The sequence below is a fragment of the Armigeres subalbatus genome, chromosome 2 (genome assembly GCF_024139115.2).
Source record: "Armigeres subalbatus isolate Guangzhou_Male chromosome 2, GZ_Asu_2, whole genome shotgun sequence".
In the NCBI taxonomy this organism is placed as follows: domain Eukaryota; kingdom Metazoa; phylum Arthropoda; class Insecta; order Diptera; family Culicidae; genus Armigeres; species Armigeres subalbatus.
The window spans coordinates 145,428,176-145,448,063 of NC_085140.1; the positions used below are offsets into that span (position 1 = coordinate 145,428,176).

A 19,888-nucleotide genomic window follows, 5' to 3' on the forward strand; every position below is an offset into this window, starting at 1 on the left:
TACATTCTACATGTTCCAGAGTTAGAGAAAGAGGAATCCACAATTATTCGAATCTTCCCATTGAGCCAAAACAACACTGTTATCAAAACCTACCCTCAATTTTTAATCAAGCAATTGAAACAACTCTTTACAACATCTAAACCCGAAGACTACGTTCAGCTGCACAGCTACATCAAAGAGTTTGAAGATTCATGCATTTACCCATTGATTATGGGAACAGAATCACAATGCATCATGGAAATCAATGAAAAGAACACATTTAAGCTAATAAACCCCAACAAACTACTCATTACAAATGCGAAAAGTGATGAACTACAATCTGACTGTGGACCAATCAACAGACACCTAACAGGAAACTTTGTAATATCGTTTTCCAACTGCACTATTTCGTTTAAAGGTCACAACTTTACATCAAAGGAACAAATTAGCGAAAGCGAAACCATCCAAGGAGCGCTTCACAATATAAGGATTACCAGCGAAACATTTAAACAACATGACGTTGCAAAGATAGAAAAAGTTACACTTCTGAATAGGAACAAATTGGATCAAGTACTTCTTCAGCACCAAACCGACCACATCTGGAGATGGAGCCTACTAGGAGGAACCTCCATGACGTTTATCCTATTAACCTTCACGTTATACCTAATCTTCCTTCATTTAAGAACCATCCATAAAAGGACATCGAGGAAAATCAACCCCAAGAAATCAACAAATTCTGAGGAAACCACGCAAAGCGCCGAGGACGCCACTTTTTCACCCCCCCGGTGAATTACGCTATGTCTGACCTCCTGTTAGAGCCAGATCAGCAATAAAGGACAGCAGTCATCATTTCTGCATATCGGACGATCGACCCATCAGCCAATCATCGACGAGGTGCATCAATGTGCCGCATCAGCATATCAATATAATAAATACTGCCATCAACCCCGGCATGCTTGTTCAGTTTTTCTTTATCGACGACCGTGATTACTTCTGTTCGCGTTTTAATTAGTGAATAAACGTAGTTTCTGTTAAACTTAGTGTTAGTGCTTTTTTAAAACACCGAACTGTCGTCCCCGGTTAAGATTATATATTTTAGGTTGTTTTTTTTTTTTGTTGAATGATTACCGACCGATTAAAAGTTTAAGTCGCGCTTTTTTAGTTTGCTCATTATTTCATGAATTGTGTAGTAATTGAAATTATAAATGGTCCGCAATAGTATTAATTAAATGGACTAAAAAGTTGGAAAACAATTGTCACGAACATTCTAAGCTGGAATTGTAATATTCTGTTCGCTAAAACTTGTCAATGAATAATTATTATGACTTAATATGACTTTGACATCATTGGCTTTTTGACTATCATTCCTGAATTTTATGAAATATCCAATTTTAACTTGCTCCGGAGTTTTCATATATGGGGCAAGTGAGACATATCTAAACAATTTTCTCAATAGACCATATTTAATAGTTTGGCTTGTAAAAATAAACTACTTCTACCTTTAGTTTTGGTACTAAAAAATTGTATAAGAATTTGTAAAAGCGGGCTTGGTAGTCATATGGCTACTGCTTCTGCCTTATACACAGGAGGTCGTGGGTTCAATCCCAGGTCCGTTCCATTCTCCTACTTTGTATCTTTCTCTATATTTCTCATGTTCTAGCAATCGCTAGAACTGGAAATGGACTTCCATACCGTTTCCATCTCAATTCCTATACCTTCAACTTGAATATTCTAACAGTTATCTGCTAGAATTGGAAACGAACTATAAAGCGCGTTTCCAAACATCCAATTAGAAATTCCATCAGTTGCTTTCTCCTATCTATCACATTGGCAGCTCGTTAACCAAGACGGACCTCGATTATTTATTATTTATTCAGACTAAGACTCCGCCTCTCGAACCTAACCCAAAAAAAATCCAACAAATTCCGCATGAACTCGTGGCAAGTGCAGAGGTATATTCGGTTTGCAGTGGGCGAGTGATTGCATCATCGTTTCCTCCCACTTCCCTACTATGACTAGCATTCTGACGTGGCAGGCGCCAGTATGACCTAACAAATGAGATCACCAGTACTTGTACATTGAAGATGTGAGCTAGTCCCAAGCAAACATCTGTTGGTTCCCTGTGCAAGAACAGCTGATCTGGTAATAATGGAGTAGCAACTACGAGCAGTCAATCAAGCTCATGCTCAAAAATTGTATAAGAATTTGCATCACCTGAATTTTCCTAGAATTCTATTTCGAGTGGTCCTTTACCGAAAAATAAAAAGTTATTTCTACCGAAACAAAACAAAAGTTTGAATGGAAATGTCCCAAAACCCCTCACATGGCCAAAATGTTGCATGCATCCACAAGTTCACATGAATCGAAGATATATTTGAGATGGATTACGATGGATTACACGTTCACATGAATCGAAGATAAATATGAAAGGATTCGGAAAAACGATATCGAGGACAAGCTGAAGGTAACCACCAAAGACGACGACACGAACTTGCTCGAAAGCGTACCAATACTTTTGGATGTTAACCTGGAGCTGACGATCAAATTTAGCACATGGACACATTCGCGTATAGAACATGATCACCAAGAAGCACCGTTTGAGCATAGGGGAAGGTGGGTAGACTTGATCCCCGGGGAGACTTGATCACCCCCTGTTTTATCGAAAACTAAAGTAGTTTTGTTCTAGCGTATTTTTTAGTATAGATCCTCTAGACAAATGACCTTTATGTGGTGAGTTATTTTTTGGATTGACAGCCTTATTAATTCTGCAGGGCGGTTTGTATGTTTTGACCTTCCTAAAGATTTTTTTATTGGCCACGCAAAATTTGAACAACTTTTCATAACAATGACCAAATGCTTTCGTTTTTTCACAGCAACAAGCCATAAATATGCTTATTGATCTGTACTGAAGAAAATGTCAACATTCTATCAAAGTTTCAGTATATTTGGATTTGAAGTTATTGCCTCAATATGGGGACACTTGATCCCCCATTAGTCACCCATACAAAAATTTGGCGAAAAAAATCAAAAAAATTAAAAACCGTTCTTAGGCTTCTAATTTTTTGTAGATTTGACGGATTTGATGAAGGGTTGGCAGGAAAAAATATTTATTGCGTAGATCTCATATAAAGGGGATCAAGTCTCCCCAAATTTTAAAATTTCATGTGCTGTCGAATTCAATAACGAAAAACTTTCAAGTATACGCACAGCAATTCGATAATTCCGCGTATTTTGAAGGGAAAATATTTAAAAAATCTGAGGGTACCATTCTAATTTTATCAAAGCAAGTTCTTGGAGAGGGATCAATTTCCCCCAAATATTTTCAAAGTCGATTTTTGACAGCACTCCAAAAAATCCATTGTGTATCAATAACAACAATAATTTAAGGACTGTCATACATCAGTAAAGTTAAATACTATATTTATCAGAGAGTCTGTGTGGAAATCGCGTATGTTTATTTATTTTTGGTTGAGATACATCGGAAATCAGAAAAGGGGATCAAGTCTACCCAGTTTCCCCTATAGGATAAGTATAGCTCCGTCCATGCTAAGATCCTATTAAAAGGGAACTACGTATATTGATTCCTAAGAATTATAAAAAAATGTTTCTTCTGTTGTAAAACGAGAAACACCCGTCACGAGTATGTGCGATAATCTAAAGCCATACGTACCAACAAATATTGAAAATTTCACTTGTCATAAGACGAGTTAATACAATCCCATTGAATTCCACCACTTAATTGTATCTTGACAGATACGACTTAAGTCGAGTCAAGTACGAGACACTGAAGACGGCCTTACTGTTGAGGTCGAAATACGTATCTGTCAAGATCAAGGAATGTAATTGTCGCTGAAAAATGCAAAAAACAAGCGACAAAAGAGAATAGCGATAACTCTTTGTCCCCATCTGCAGAGGATAAAGACATTGTTGCGTTCCATTTTATTTGCAACAAACATGGAGAGGTAATTGTTGTGAACTTTTCAAACTGCGATAACTTGTTTATTTCAGAAGTAAAACGCAAATCATGTTAACAGATGGTTAAGTTTATGTCTAATCTATGATAACTGATACTAATTTAACCAAAAACATCATCGGAAACCGACTACTTCTCAAAATGCGTGGCAGGCGATAATTGTCCTATTCTGTTGCAGTTTGGGACAAACGCTTATTGCGAGTTGAGTTTGTCCCAACATTTACAAGAGAGGATAATGTCGTTGTCATTGGCAATGTTGTTATTTTACATTCCTTGGTCAAGATACAATTAAGTGGTGGAATTCAATGGGATTGTATTAACTCATGTTATGACAAGTGAAGACATTCCACTAAAAAGCTCAAAATAATTTTCTTATTGAAAATTTATTATTTATATATCTCCCGTCCTTCTTCGTCGTATTAGTAGCCATTCGCATATACCCTTAAAGCCTATTTCTGTAGACCGTCGGAAACATTTCAAAGTGTAACAAATGATCAGGCATTGAAAAAAATCAGATCATGAGTAAAAATCGGCTAAATTTATGCCAACTTGATGCTCTACTGCGGCCTAATCGCTGATGCTTTCTAGATCAATGAAATTTGGCGTTCGTTGATTCAATGTTTAAAGATCTTCATCGCTCACCAATGGGAGACAACTGAGCGAGGCAAATCACTTGGTAACCTAACAATGAGTGTTGTTACCACACGCTGTTAGAAAAATCTTTTCAGACATTAGGAAAATTAAGTCCGATATGAGAATGGAACTCTTATACACTGCATGGGAGGCTTTGATGCTTTCTCTCCTCCATCCCAGCTACTTGAAAGCAGAGTGAATAAAGCAGAACACCTGATGTGTTTTGGTTTTATTCTAGTAGAGCGAGCCTAACACAAATGCTCCAATCGTAGCTTCCCTGGATACCATACCAAGTTTGGCTTGGCGAACTATTTTGCTCGTTGTTTACGCATGATCGCTCATAATCATTGTTTGGTATCCATCTGAGCAAGGCTGTTCACTCACTGGCATAGGATGCTATGATTCAATTAGATCAATGCTCGTCAACTTCACTCACGCTTTCAATGCCTGAAATGATATGCTGCTTTGAAATGACCCAATATTTACTTTAATAGTTTAATAAATTAAACGTTTACCATCTTATGCATTTGCAAATGTTTACATATACAGCGCCTTCTCGTTTTTGGTTCACCTTCTTCAACTTCCATTAAAAAAATCAAGGGATCAAACGCGAAGGGGTGTAAGTGACAAAAGCTTAGTTTTGAGAAAAATGAGTGAAAAGTTTTTCAATATTTTTTCGTTCCATGTCAATTACACCCCTCTACTTCTGAAGCCCCACCCCCTCCCCCAGCGCAAATGGGATCCATTCATTCCCTTTATGTGCATATGTATAGGATAAATCCGGATAAGATGCCACCCTTTTTTAAAATAGATATTTCTCCAAAACAATACGTTACATCAAAACTATTATAATTGTTTTTGGTAGTTTAGGGATCGTACTACATAGTGTAGAAGTCATTTGCAAAACAAAAAATATCGGGCTGTACTATTTACATTTAAAAAAAAGTCATATACTGGTGAGATGCCACACATCAAGGGGAGACGCCGCACGTGGGAAATGTTGAAGAAATGAGATAATTTTTTATTTGCTATGCACGATATTTCTTCAGAAATTCAAAATCATTTTTATTTGTTTTTCAACCCACTTGTCTTCCATTTGCATCTCAAATCTAGGCATATGAGATGTTGTAATATCTCCAAATTTTTCAGGAGCTCTTATCAAATCTTCTACCAAATCAACCACGATTTTCATTATGTCCCCAGCCGTCCCTTTCCGAGTATTTGTCTTTCATCTGCGACTCAAATCCCGGCGTATGAGATGTTGTAGGATCTCCAAATTGTCCTGAAGATTGAATCAAATTGTCTACCAAATCAGCCACGACTTCCATGATGTCCCCAAAGGTGGTATCAACCCAATCATACCCTTCGAGTATTTGCCTCTCATTTGCGTCTCAAATCCTGGCGTATGAGATTTTTTAAGGGTCTCCAAATTGGCAGCAGACCAGTTGATTCAAACTCCAAGACAATTTGGAGATCCTACAACATCTCATATGCCAGGGTTTGAGGTGCAATTGAAAGACAAATACTCGGAAAACATGATTGGATTGATACCACGGCTGGGGAGTGGGGACATCATGGAAGGCGAGAGATCCTATAACATCTCATAGGCCTGGATATGAAATGCAAATGAAAGACAATTACTCATAGGATATGATTGGGTTGACACCGCGGCTGAGGACACCATAGAAGTTGATACGGTAGACCTTTTGATTCAAACTCCAGGACAATTTGGAGATCCTACAACATCTCACATGCCTGGATTTGAGACGCATATGAGAGACAAATACTTGGAGGACATGATTGGGTTGATACCGTGGCTGGGGACATCATGAAAGTCGTGGTTGATTCGGTAGACCATTGGATTCAAACTCCTGTACAATTTGGATATCCTACAACATCTCATATGCCGAAACAAACATTAAACAATATGTACTCTTATATCAATTGTATGTATTTGGGGGATCCCTTAGCGTGGTTGGCAACACGTTCGCCTTACAAGCGAATGAACATGGGTTCAATTCCCAGTCCCTCCACCAAACCCTCGTCAGTAACCGCTAACTAGTTTTGGATCTTTTTTTTTGTATCACACTTTATTACTAGTTAGGAACCCTTCCACAGCTCAGCTCAATAAGGAAGCCAGAATGAATGCATGAACAAATATGGTCGTATTGGTCCCCATTTTCTGCTTTTTTTATCTCCACCCAATTGTTTCTTTCTATATTTATTGTGTGATATTTCACACCCATTTTTTTCGCATCTTTTTTGCAGTACCTACTTACAAGCGATATGGCATTCATGGCGGACAAGTGTACACATGCTTTCTAAACTTCGCTCACAAGTCCTCTACTGCAGAGTTTCCCTTTCAGCTTTGTCTTTCGTGAAGCTTGGGTGGAACCATCCGAAGCATGCGATGTAGGGACCAGGCGACCAGGCGTCTACATTAAATACCATCGTTAGCATTACTAACCAAAAACTAAGGGATGCGTTCAACGGCAAATTCTTTTTCAGTTGGTCAGACTTTGGAAAAGTTGTATGTCTTCTAGTCGAAAGGCCCAAAACCTGTAAATCCATCTGAACATTTTATTAAGCAAATGAGTTTGAAGCTGCACGAAAAACGACGGTCTGTCTGGAAATAGCTATCAAGTAACTTTCAAGTTCGGATTAAATATTATTAAAAAAATTAAAATTAATTAAAAAAATTAAATATCGGATATCACTATTTCTAACATTCCGGCCACCTTGAAACAGGATTGTTTCAAAATATTAATTCTAGTTCGATGTAGTTCGATGAATGGGTTAGCTGGCGTTGTCATCCAGTCACGAACGTTGCTATCGAGCCGGTTGGCATTCGAATTCGAGGGTTTGCAGGCACAACAGGTTGATGATGGTGAGCGGACGACGTAGATTACCGGGAACAAAGAAAAAGACCAGGTAGATCTTACGAGAGAATGGTAAACTATTGGACCTGCAATTACCTTTGCAGAAACACATGTGAGCATCGAGCAAGTTCTCCCACAATGGGTTGCTCTACCTGGTTTCTGTTACGTTGTTCTCGGTGTCGGAAGCAGTGCAATGCGAGCTACGACGCGCACCACCTCGTTGGCGTTCGCTGTCTTGAGGGTCACCACACGGACGATGCCATCCTTTCCGGGGTGGAGCTTGACAATTTTTCCCAGCAACCAGTTTGCTGGCGGAACGTTGTCCTCCTTGATGATGACGATGGCGCCCACCTCGATGGTGACGGGCGGATTGCAACCCTTACTTGCACGGGACTGCAGTTGTTGCAAGTACTCGGGGTACCAGCGGGACCAGATCTGCTGCAGATGCTTCTGGGTGCGATCCCAGTGGTCCATACGGTTGTCGGCGGTCTCCTTCCAGTTGGATTCCGGAACCGCTTGGTGGTTGCTTCCGACAAGGAAGTGTCCTGGGGTCAGGACGTCTAGGACGGTTGGGTCCTCCGGTATCAGTGTCAGGGGCCGAGAATTCAGGCACATCTCGACTTGTGCCAACAAGGTCAATAGATCCTCGTAGGCAAGGTTAACGTTCCCGACTACCTTCAGCAGATGATGCTTCGCCGATTTGACTGCAGCCTCGTGGTGGAATAAACTTCCAGGTGATTTCGTTTCCGGAACACCAGTCAAAAATTTGGTTTCGATCGGCGGATTCAGTCTTCAACATGCGATAGACTCGGTTGAGTGCATGCGAAGCTTCTTTGAAGGTAGAGGCGTTGTCCAAATGGAGTTCGACGATCCTTCCTCTGCGGGCGACTAAACGACGGAGTGCAGCTAGGAACGCTGGAGTCGATAAATCGCTCACAAGCTCGATATGGACCGCCTTGGTCGTGAAACAAATGAATATGGCCACGTAGACTTTCGTGGGTTCGTACTGCTGACTTCACGTAAAATGGCCCACAATAGTCGACACCGCAAACGGAGAACGGACGCGTCGGCGACACTCGCGATACCGGCAGATCGGCTGTGCTCTGCTGGACTAGAGTGGGCTTGGATCGGAAACAAGTGTGGCATTGGTGAAAGACGGACTTGACAAGATTTCTGCCGCCAAGGATCCAGAACTTCTGACGGAGAGTGGCTAGCAGGAGTTGTGGTCCTGCGTGCAGTAGGCTAATGTGAAAACTGCTAGCCAGCAGAGCAGACAGCGAATGTTTGGCGGACAGAACGATCGGGTGCTTGCTTGCGACGGATAGTGCGGCGTTACGTAGGCGACCACCAACGCGAAGAGTACCGTCTTCATCCACAAAAGGTTTCAACCACTTCAGCGATGATGACTTGGCGACACGTTCGCCATTCGAAAGATCCGACAACTCATTTGATTTGATTTGATTTATTAGACTATACACCGGTAACTCTTCTCTCCATCCAAGGTTTCTCACAGCAAATCCTAAAAACTTTCTCTGTACTGCCTCCAACCGTTGAATATGAACTTCATATTGTGGCCGCCACACCACACTCGCAAAATCCAGTTTAGTCCTAACGAGGCTAAAATAAATTGTGAGAATTGCATGTGGATCAGTAAGCTCACGTCCAAACCGTCGGGTGAGAGCAAAAAGTTGCAATGTGTCCTTAATGAGTATGTTTATGTGTTCGTTAAATGTCAGTGACTGATCCATTGTTACGCCCAAATCTCGAACACTATCTACTCGTTGCAAGATTGCATGACCTAAACTGTAGGTAAATGATATCGGCCGAACTCTTCTGGTGTAGGTAATGACCGAGCATTTGCTTGCATTGACGCTAAGTCCATTTCCACTAACAAATCTTTCAAAATTGCAAAGATCTTTTTGCAGCAAGACACAGTCATCAAGGACTTTTACTGGCATAAACATTTTTTACGAAACTCCTCAGCAAATGTTTCCTTTTGCGCTAAACGGCAGAGTAGGTATTCAGCGTGCTGGAGCTCGGAAGTGGTGAGTGGTACGATGGACGTTGAATTGGATCGGCTACTAATGGCCAACGGAGGAAGAGATGATCCGGAACTGCGCAACTCTATGCGCTCCTTCAATCGCTGGATATAGCGGCCGCAGAATGCAACAACTCGACGTAACCCAAGTAACACATGCAACATCATGATATTAGAAAAATATGAAAAATGGTTGTTAATGAGTTACATCTAAGATTGAGGGTAACTATAAGTTTTGAAATAGTTATAAAACTGTCTTCAATGTTATCCTTTTCAACATTATAGCCAATGTTTCAATTTAACCGAATAAAAACACTTGGATTCTAATTATTTGAGTTGTAACTGATTAAAAACTTATTTAAAGCATAACTATAAAACGTAGTATGTCAAGTTATTTTGGAACAGTAATAAAACACTGCCGACTTGTTATTGTTGCAGAAAAACACTAATGTTACTTATCTAATACTTTCAATCGTAGCTGTCATCAATCGGGCGTTATTAATCCGTTTGTTGGGAAACTTTTCTAAAACATAGAAATAAATATCCGAAAACATGGATAGGGTTCCCATATGCCGAAAATTGACAAAAAACGTATTGGAAATAATCATTCAAAGCCATGCACATAATCATAATTTCGTAAAATCCGCTTCAAAATAGGGTAAATGCTCCCATATTAATAACAGCCCGTATATTAATCACAATCTTCACTAAACCAAATTGAAAATCAATTTTATTACAATTTTCCACATCGAACGAACACAATAATGAATGGGCAACATTCTTCAATGTTTGGAATATTATTTAAAATTCCGTTTAAATTCTATTTCAGTTCACAAGACTCAAATTATTAAAAACAAAACTATAAAACACATTTGTTTTCATTTTCATACCTCTGAGCTGTTGGTTTGATGCACTGCTTGATTGCTACTAGCAGATACACCTGTTTTCACAACGTTGTTTTCCACTCATTTTCAAGTTAAAACAAATGTTTACTTATGAAATTCACTTCACAACACATAAAGCACATCACATTTTCACTATTAATTTAATTACATTTGAAAAACGAACGCGATTTCCTATAGTTTGATATAGGTTTATTTCGAACTTCGTCTCAATTATTCTTGTCCGTATTCCAAACTGTTTACATCTTACTTGTATCCTCAAGGGTTGCCGACTTAGATTTTTATTTCAAAAAGGCTTGAATGAACTTTTATTGTGAAACTCAACTGACATATTTGTAAAATAAGGTATATCGAAACGATAAATTATGACAAACATAAAATTGAACTGATTAGATGGAAAACTGCAACAAAAACTGTAATTTAGAAATTATATTTCTAATAATATTTCAGTTGTTCCTACATAAATAAAAAGCATTGAAGAATTCGGCATCACTGCAATCATATCGTTACGTGTACACATGAGTAATAGTGTGTGTAGTTTATGTTGGAAATAGTGTTATTAAAATAGGTACAGGCATAGGATTAACTATTTTAGAATGTTATTGAAATGGGTGCATGGTGGTGATGATGTTTTTCAGTTAAATACTTCATGAATGTGATGTTTATTTCATTTTTGAAGTCACCAAATTGTTCTCAATTAAAAATTATGTGAATTGAGCATAACTATTTCCACGGTACTTTATAATTGGGTGAGAAATCAATGTATTTTACGTGCACATTGACTTATTGTTATTGATATAGGAACAGATACCCTATGTAGATTTTTTAAAAATTATTTCTAATATTTCTATCGGTGTTTTCTGGGTAGAAGAAAACTCGGCAAGCCTCGATGGATAAACGTACAAGTCGTTCTGAAAAAATCATCTTTTTGCAACTAGTTGTTTTGAATAGTATTAAATTGTTCTAGCATTAGCATTATAAAAACATTATAATAACAATAGTTTGCTTCTCACCTCTATCCGGGTTCATTACAAACAATTTGATTATTCTTAAATAAACATCACATCAGTAAAATATAATAAGTAAATATAATTTTCAAGTCTGATACCACCAACAATCTGTCTGTACAAAATCTATTTCTTCTGGATGAGAATTTTTGAGGATTTACTTCAGAAGAAGATTATTTTGTACACATATTCCGATTTCTATAAGTTCAAAAAACAATGGTTTTTCAATATTATGTACAGATGGAAATGCGAATAAAACATTCGATGCCCTCGAATCTTGCTACTGAGCTTGCGCATTCTTCTTTTTCTTTTATGGCTCTACATGCCAACTGTGAATTGGCCTGATTTTCAACTTAGTATTATATTAACATTTCCTCAGTTATCAATTGAAAGCTTTTCTAAGTTCGCCATTGCATGAGTACATGTGTATCTTGTGTGGCAAGTATACAATGGATACACTATTCCCAAGGGGTCGGACCGGACTGAGAATTGAACTCGTCATCTTCGGATTGGCAATCCTACGCTTTTACTCGCAATGCTAACTAAAGTTCCAGTTAGCATTATGACTGTACAATTCGTAGTTACTACTCCGTGATTGACTAGAACTTGCAAAATCGGAGACGAGCCAGCCTCGGGCTGAAAGTCTCCTTAATAAAGAAAAAAAACTTGCGAATTGTACAGAATGGAGCTTGTGATTAGCTATCCATTTTCTTTATTTCTTTATTTGGAGCAAATAAAAGTCCTATTGAGCCTATTCTTAATGTACACGTTTGGAAGGTCACGTATTTTCAGACATTAATGGCGCCGATCACTTCCTCACGGTCAAAAGGGAAAAGGAGGATTGATAGTCCTACTCTCGATTGTCTGGGGATATGGTGTTAGGATAGTTTGAAGAATTATTTAGATTCTCCTTGGTATGTGTTACGATCTATTGGAATATTGAATGCAAAATAAAAGCGCACAATAACTAATTTATTTTCTGGACAAAATCTCGGATCGCGCGACTTTACTGCTTGCCAATCAAAACACAACCAATTCTTCACTCAATACAGAACTAAACACTCGGATTTCACGAAAGTTCTGTGTCCTATATTGTTGTATAAAATAAATATAATATAAAAAATTGTTGCAACATGAATTTTTTTATGTATTTCATAATATTAGATTGAAAGTATGTTTTACCATATTTGGCGTGAATCTGTATGCCCTATACTAATTACTAAAGCTTTAAATAGCTCTGTTATAAAGCTTCAACAGAGCCACCATGAATCCCAAATAGATCAGAATAAAACATTCTTCTTGAAAACATATTTGGAAACCCTAAACATGATGACTCGTGAACCAATATGGCTATAGATTTAGAAACAAAATTGTCGAATCTAATGCATCAGTATTAGAATTTATACGTGGCGCATGAAAAATACAGAACTAGAATGTTAAGGTTTGTCATAAATTTAGAACCGCAAGACGTAACTCCGTTAATCAAACACCGAATCTGAACTATGATTATGTATACTTTTTGGTAGTTAGTATCATGAATAATCCAAAACAAAATAATCCAAATTGTTTTCCAAGTTGTCGATGAATGTGTCACGGCCGATTTATTTACATTTCGATCATTGTTTTATAATGGTTTGAAATGTGTTCCAAAAATGTATCAAATGTAACTTGGATATGTTTTATATTGACTCCACCTCTTGCGCTTTTTTCGTTATACATGAGTTATACAGAAATTTTTGAATCAAAAATCAGTCGATCAAAATTGTTGTAATTCTATCAGGTATACCTTAGTATGATTAAGTGTGTTGCTTGGGAACTTGTTGTAGCGAGAGTAACGAGAAAACAGGTCTCCACAGAAATCTGCTTGTGCGGCGGTCATTGCCACAATCGGTGCTTTGCGCCCTTCTTCGGACGCTGCCGGGGTCTCCTGGTCGATGACGGTCTTGGGCCAGTATTCAGGTGACAGTGCGAGCCAGGAAGGGCCATGCCATCAACAGGAACAGTTGATAATGTCCGTTGGATTGAGGCCGCGCGAAATATCGTCGGCAGGATTTTCGGAACCAGCTATGTGCCTCCAGTGGTCTATACTTGTGGTGGCCTGGATCTTCGACACGCGGTTAGCGACGAATGTTTTCCAGCGGGTTGGAACCGAACGCAGCCATTGAAGTACGGTGCTAGAATCGGCCCAGAAATAGGCGGTGGTGGTGGTCTTGAGCGAGGCATCCACCTTCTTGAAGAGCTGAGTTGCTAGATGTGCTGCACAGAGCTCTAGTCTTGCGGTGGATTGATGCGTGGACAGCGGCGCGACTTTTGACTTCGATGTCAACAGCTGTACTCGTATACCTTCCGCCGATTCCGTGCGGACGAAGCAGCAAGCTCCATATGCAACGGAGGACGCATCGGCGAAGAAATGAAGCTGGATAGTAGCACCGACTGACGAAAACACGAAGCGAGGAACTTGGACTGTAGCTAGAATGTGAAGCGTGGTATGGAACTGCTTCCACTCGTGTTGCAGCTGATCCGGCAATGGAGAATCCCACTCGCAAAGAATACCGTCATGCTTCAATGCCCATAGATGCTGCATGAAAAGCTTTGCCTTCGCGATGACCGGACCCAATAGGCCTAGTGGGTCGAAAATCTTGGCGATGTACGACATTACCTTCCGCTTGGTAAGGATGGCCGCCGGGAGAGGTACTTTTACCTTGAATCGAAGGTTGTCGGCCTTTGGATCCCACAATAGGCCGAGCGTGGAGATTATCTGCTCATCCTGCAGATCGTGGAGAGGTTGGATGGCCAGATCTTCTGGCGGAACATCATGGAGGACTTCTGGAGCGTTCGACGCCCATTTCTGCAGTAAAAATCCAGCGGAACCCAGCATGGCAGTGACTTGAAGGCGAAGTGCTTTGGCGGATTCCACGTCTGATGCGCCGGACAATAGATCAGTAGAGTCCTCTCTACATGACTAATAATTTGATCACCTAAGGACACGAGGATCGATCAATGACATTATAAGCCCATCATCAAATGGAAGTTCAAGAAATATTTTTAAAACATTACCTCAGAACTTTGTTTAAAGGTGATGCCGATGCTGTGGAGTGCCGTCATAGGTCCACAAAATGTATTTGGCGTTTTCTTTAAACAAGCTCTTCTAATCATCTAGTTGTTGGCTGTAGGTTGAACATTTCTGATGATTGTTTGTTAAACGTTTTGAACTATGAACCATTTCGATCAATTGATAATTTTCAACAATTTGGTAATAAATAAACTAAATAATTCAAAGTATATAAAAACTATTAGAATTAAGACTCAACAGTGACCATTTTACCAACTTTTACCCAGGGGAGTTCTAGATTCTCCTAACCATAATGATAAGGATTATCTACATAGAACAGCTACAAATCTGCTATCGACTCTAATTAAGTTAAAAATTACCTACTAAAATGTTGTCTTTCATGATACACAATATCCATTCTATCAGATAGCGGTATAAGTTTTCGAATACAACGCTCTGATAGCAAAATCCAGATGCAATAGGGAATGGTACTATTGAAAAGATTTCCGATAAAACAAAACTTACGACACAGTTTGAAACAATCATCTTTAATGTCAGTCGTTTTAAACGTGGCTGGATATCAGCTCACGACTGACACGCTTATAGAACGTTCGATAACCAGCGAACAATGGTTATTCATATTCGCTTAAACTATAAATGACTGCTGAACAGTCAAAGTTCCGTAGTCCGATATACCTTCACAAGTGCGAACAACAATAAATTTTCAATACGTTGCACGAGGCGCCGCCATCAGTTAACGAGAAAAGTTCTACAAAATGGTTATTTCCCTCGTGTTGCTAGCAGTGATGGTGCATCTGGGTGCATCCGAGTCGGACAAATACTGCCAGAGCAGTGCCTGCCCCGGGGCACTCCCAAATGTGGGATGTGGTTGCAAAGAGTCCACCTATGGGCCTCTGTGTGATGGTAAAAATGCCCAAAAAATTGACCTGGACGACAAGTTGAAGGCACTGATTCTGGATGAACACAACGTACGCCGCAACGCATTGGCTTGCGGAACGATAAAACCACATCCGCCGGCCGCCAAAATGATTGAATTGGTAAGCAATGCGTATATGATTGGTAGGAACGGATTTTTCTGAACCAAAGTGTACCATCAAGCGCCATCGTGCCATCGATCGGAAATGATTAGGTTACCGAATATCACTTTATCCGAGAAGAGTTGCTTTTTATGTTCATTCGATAAGAAGGAATGAGATATAAAACTTGCTCAATAAAATCTGCAATGGCTGCAATTTGCTCAGGAGATAAAATAACATTTTCTGGTATTGTTTTCATTGCTAAATAATCAGGATCAGGATCAGTTCGGGTAACTTTTCCACAATTCAGCAAAATAATTATATGTACCGAGCAATCTGACAATTTGCCAAACCTATACAATCTGCTTGAGTGTTACAAACTATAATCAATGGTGAAACATCAATCAGAATGTGCAAAATTGGCCTAGTTATGAAATCGATTAGTAGTCTCGTTCAGAAGACGTTCTCAGTCTAGATTGCGTTGCGGTCAGTGCAAAATTGTATGACTTTATTGTGCCTATAATTGGAAACTGTTGACAATGTTGTTTTCTGTGCACTTTTTTGTATGACAGGAGTAAATTGCCACAAAACCTGCAAAATCTATCCTTTTCATAAACCGTTACTCTATTCAATAAAAGCTTTAGCTAAGTACCGTGATGTGCCCTAATTTCGCGCGCGCCCTAACTTCGCGCATTACAAATTCATTTATTTTTTTCTATTTTTAGGTATCAGTCAAAATTGAAAAATCTGGAGGATTACAAAATATCATTGTTGTTAAATGTTTTTCATGAAAGAATTTGAAAAACAAACTTGGTTTAGTACACCAAATAAAATTATTTCAATTTGGTCCTCCTATCGACCGCCATATTTGCTTGTGCTTAGCACAGAGACGAAGAACATGACCCAAGTAAACAAATGATTTTACTGCATAAAAGTGGCTACTTTTTGGAAAAAATTGTAACCATTATGCTCTGTTGGATATGTTTATTCGTCATTACTATTGAAAAGTTTGAAATTTTATGTATTTTGTGTTTATTTAGACTTTCGCTTAGTGCGCGAAATTAGGTATATAAGAGTAATTATTGTTGTTGCGTAGTTTCATTTGCAACATTCTAATGAAACAAAAGCAATATAATGCACAGGACAGTTTTACACTGAATAGAACCCGAAGAGTTTATTCCCATACACTTTTTATTTAATTTTCAGGCGGATAACCACCGACATCGACTAATGTTGACTTGAAAAATCTTATTGATTAGTGCCTGGAATAGCTATCAAATTCGATGTGTAAAATGATGCTAAACTTAAGTCGAGGATAAAACTACAGCAGCTTTTTCGATAATGTATATAATATTGAAGATGTCTTATATATAAATATGAAACACATATTTGAAGACGTCCTATGTCAGAGGTAGCGGAATTTAGGACTTTCATACATGATGTCTCTAAAATTAAAACTTTTTTCAATACACCAGTTAAACATTGCTCATACAATGCCTTTTTTCCTAAAATACGGTTTATATTTCAAAAGAAAACGATATACCTATTAGGAATTATGACTTGTGTCAACTAAAATTCAAGAAGTAAAATCTAAGCAAAGCTCCAGAGGATCGAAATATAGGGGCATACCATTTCGACTAAAGAATGGGTCACTGACGGCTGTCTGATACCGTTATCTGCATATTTTGAACAATGGATGCATGCTTCTATTGGTCAACTGATTATATTTCATCAAACCATTAACGATATTCAATTCCAAACATGAGCGAAGTTAGGAACATTTTTGCGCGAAATTAGGAACTATCATATTTTCATGCGCGAAATAAAGATCATACAACGGTCTCAGATTTATACTGCAATTTTTTTTAAATAGCAGCTAAGTTTGCAAGTTACATTTTTTTGAGAACCTAGAATCCTTCTACTACGTGCTGCAGTAGCAAATGTTCCCACATGGCCACTACATGTTTTTCAATAAACGTTTTAACTTTGTCAGATCTTAAGTGCCCGAAATTAGGGTACTTCACGGTACTAGAGCGTAGTGGTGCTGTACCCATTAAAAGTATTTCACTAAAATTTGCTTCGATAAGCTGAACCTGACAAGCATACTAAATGTGTCGCAAAAAGGAGCACGATAAGCATTGTTATGCTTCTCCGAGGGTCATTATCAGCTTGAAGAATACTATGATGGTTACTATTCAAGCATTTATAATAAAAGATAAACACTAAAGTGCATGTGGTATTCCCCTTGGACGGTCTTATAGAACAAAGATGCACGAAGCAACATAATAAAACAAAACAAATGAGTTAAAGTACTTTTCAATGTAACAATAAAATGTTTGTTTTTGTTCCTGCCAATGTTCAACAACTACATCACACTACACCCCGTGACTGGTTTGCAACTCAGACGTGGAACGATGAGCTGGAGTTCCTGGCCGAGTGCAACACGATGAAATGTGTTTATGGCCACGATTCGTGTCGCAGCACGAGCGAGTATCCATTTGCCGGGCAGAACATTGCGTCCAAATTGGTTTGCGGCAGAACACCATTGGCGGTGGAAGGAATGATTGTTGACAGTGTCGATGTGTGGTTCCAGGAATACAAGAACACCACTCCGGCCATGACTGATTCCTACCCAGAAGGGAAAGTGCCCGGGTAAGTGTGATGGCATTCCAATTTTTCATCTGTCGGTTTATAACAAGCCTTCTTCGGAAAAATGGGTACATTCCAACTGAAATTGAGTGGAAAGTTAATATAAATAAATATTGAACCAGTAGGGTGTGCAAAAATCATAACTCAAATTACGTCATGCTGTTGGACTTCATAAAGGAAAACATAGTTAAAGAAACAATTAGTCAAACAGGAAATCAAGTGATTCAAAAAACTATTTTCAAAATTAAACATTTTTACCCCAAATACTGCCCATCACATACCCAGCAACATTTTCACGCCCAACGACAACGTATATGCGGTTCTATGAATCAATCAATTTCTGTCCCCCACCAGGCGAACTCAGTTAAAAATGAGGTTACTCTGTAAACGGTTTTTCTCCGCACTTTCACACATCACAGTCAGTGCCACATTTTAATCTTCCCTTTCAGCGGTCCCATCGGACACTTCACCCAGCTGGTCAATGACATGGTACAGTGTATCGGGTGCAGCTACATTACGTACGAGGAGCAGCGTGAAAATAAGAAAACATGTCAGAGGCACTATCTCGTTTGCAATTACTCGTACAGTAATTTCATCGGGGAGAAAACCTACACCAAGAGCCAGAAGCCCGCAGTGGAGTGCTATTCTCGTGCCAGTAAACACTCCTGTTTGTGCAGCGGAAAATAGCTTTTCCAACTAGACCAACAAGTGGGACAACATCGTGCTGCTGCTGTTCCAGTTAAAGACAAACTGCAACTGATAGCAATCAGGGTCATGATTTGCCACTAATGTGTTAGCGAGAAACTTCTGAAAATTGGAAAGTCATAGAAACTATAGCACATATCGTACAATATTGAATAAAATCCCATACTACAAGAAAATCAATCCAAAAACGACTTTTATTCAACCCTATGGAAAGATGAGGATTTCTCGGAAATATTTCTATCACGAAATCATAGCAATATTATTGACAACTATCATCATTTTTATTAATATTTTTTTAATTAAAATTTCGTATTGTTGACATATTTGCCAAGAGTTTAGAACAATGATATTTTATATTCAAAAAATGGGATCTCGTTTCCTCTGTGTTATGCATTTTGCGTTAATGGGAGTTATCCATAAGGCGCATATATTTTGCACTAAAATCAAGTCAATACCAGAAACGATCAATACCAGAAAAACGAAGTACATGGTCGCTGGCAATCAATGTGGGTTCGTTAGTGGTGGTGGTAGTGAAATGGTGCTGGATGGTGAAAAATTTGAAGTGGTAGAAGACTTTGTATATTTTGGAACATTAGTGACGTGCGATAATAATGTTACCCGCCAGATAGAAGGCGTATTGCAGCTGCAAATAATTACGGACTTCGTAACCAGCTTATGTCCCGTAGTCGTCAAACGAAAACAAAATTCGCGCTGTATACTACTCTGATTTCTCCGGTGGCTTTTTACGGCCATGAAACATGGACGTTAAAGGAGGCTGATTGGAGAGCTTTCAAAGTGTTTGAGCGTAAGGTGCTGCAGACAATCCTCGGCGAATTGTACTAGGTGCATGAAGGGCTGGATATTATTAAGCTTACACAACACGGCAGACTACGGTGGGCTCGACACGTTGTCCGTATGCTGGAAGAACGTCAAGCGAAGATAATATTTAGTAGAGAACCCGGAAGAGGCCGCATGCTTCGTGGAAGGGGCGCTCAATGTTCAGGGCGACTGAAAGCGATTGGCCCAGGATCGTG

At 39.0% G+C, this 19,888-nt stretch overlaps 2 protein-coding genes across 3 annotated transcripts in view; one reads left to right on the forward strand and one right to left on the reverse strand.

The window, feature by feature from the left end:
- LOC134210954 (protein furry) overlaps positions 1-19,888 on the reverse strand; it is a 393,572-nt gene that overhangs the window by 221,726 nt on the left and 151,958 nt on the right. The gene's annotated exons all lie outside the window — the stretch shown is intronic.
- LOC134215239 (antigen 5 like allergen Cul n 1-like) lies at positions 15,166-19,025 on the forward strand. The gene is made up of 3 exons (XM_062694461.1): positions 15,166-15,521; positions 17,905-18,152; positions 18,599-19,025. Exons 1-3 carry the CDS (start codon positions 15,240-15,242, stop codon positions 18,834-18,836), a joined length of 768 nt encoding a protein of 255 aa, XP_062550445.1. The 5' UTR covers positions 15,166-15,239; the 3' UTR covers positions 18,837-19,025.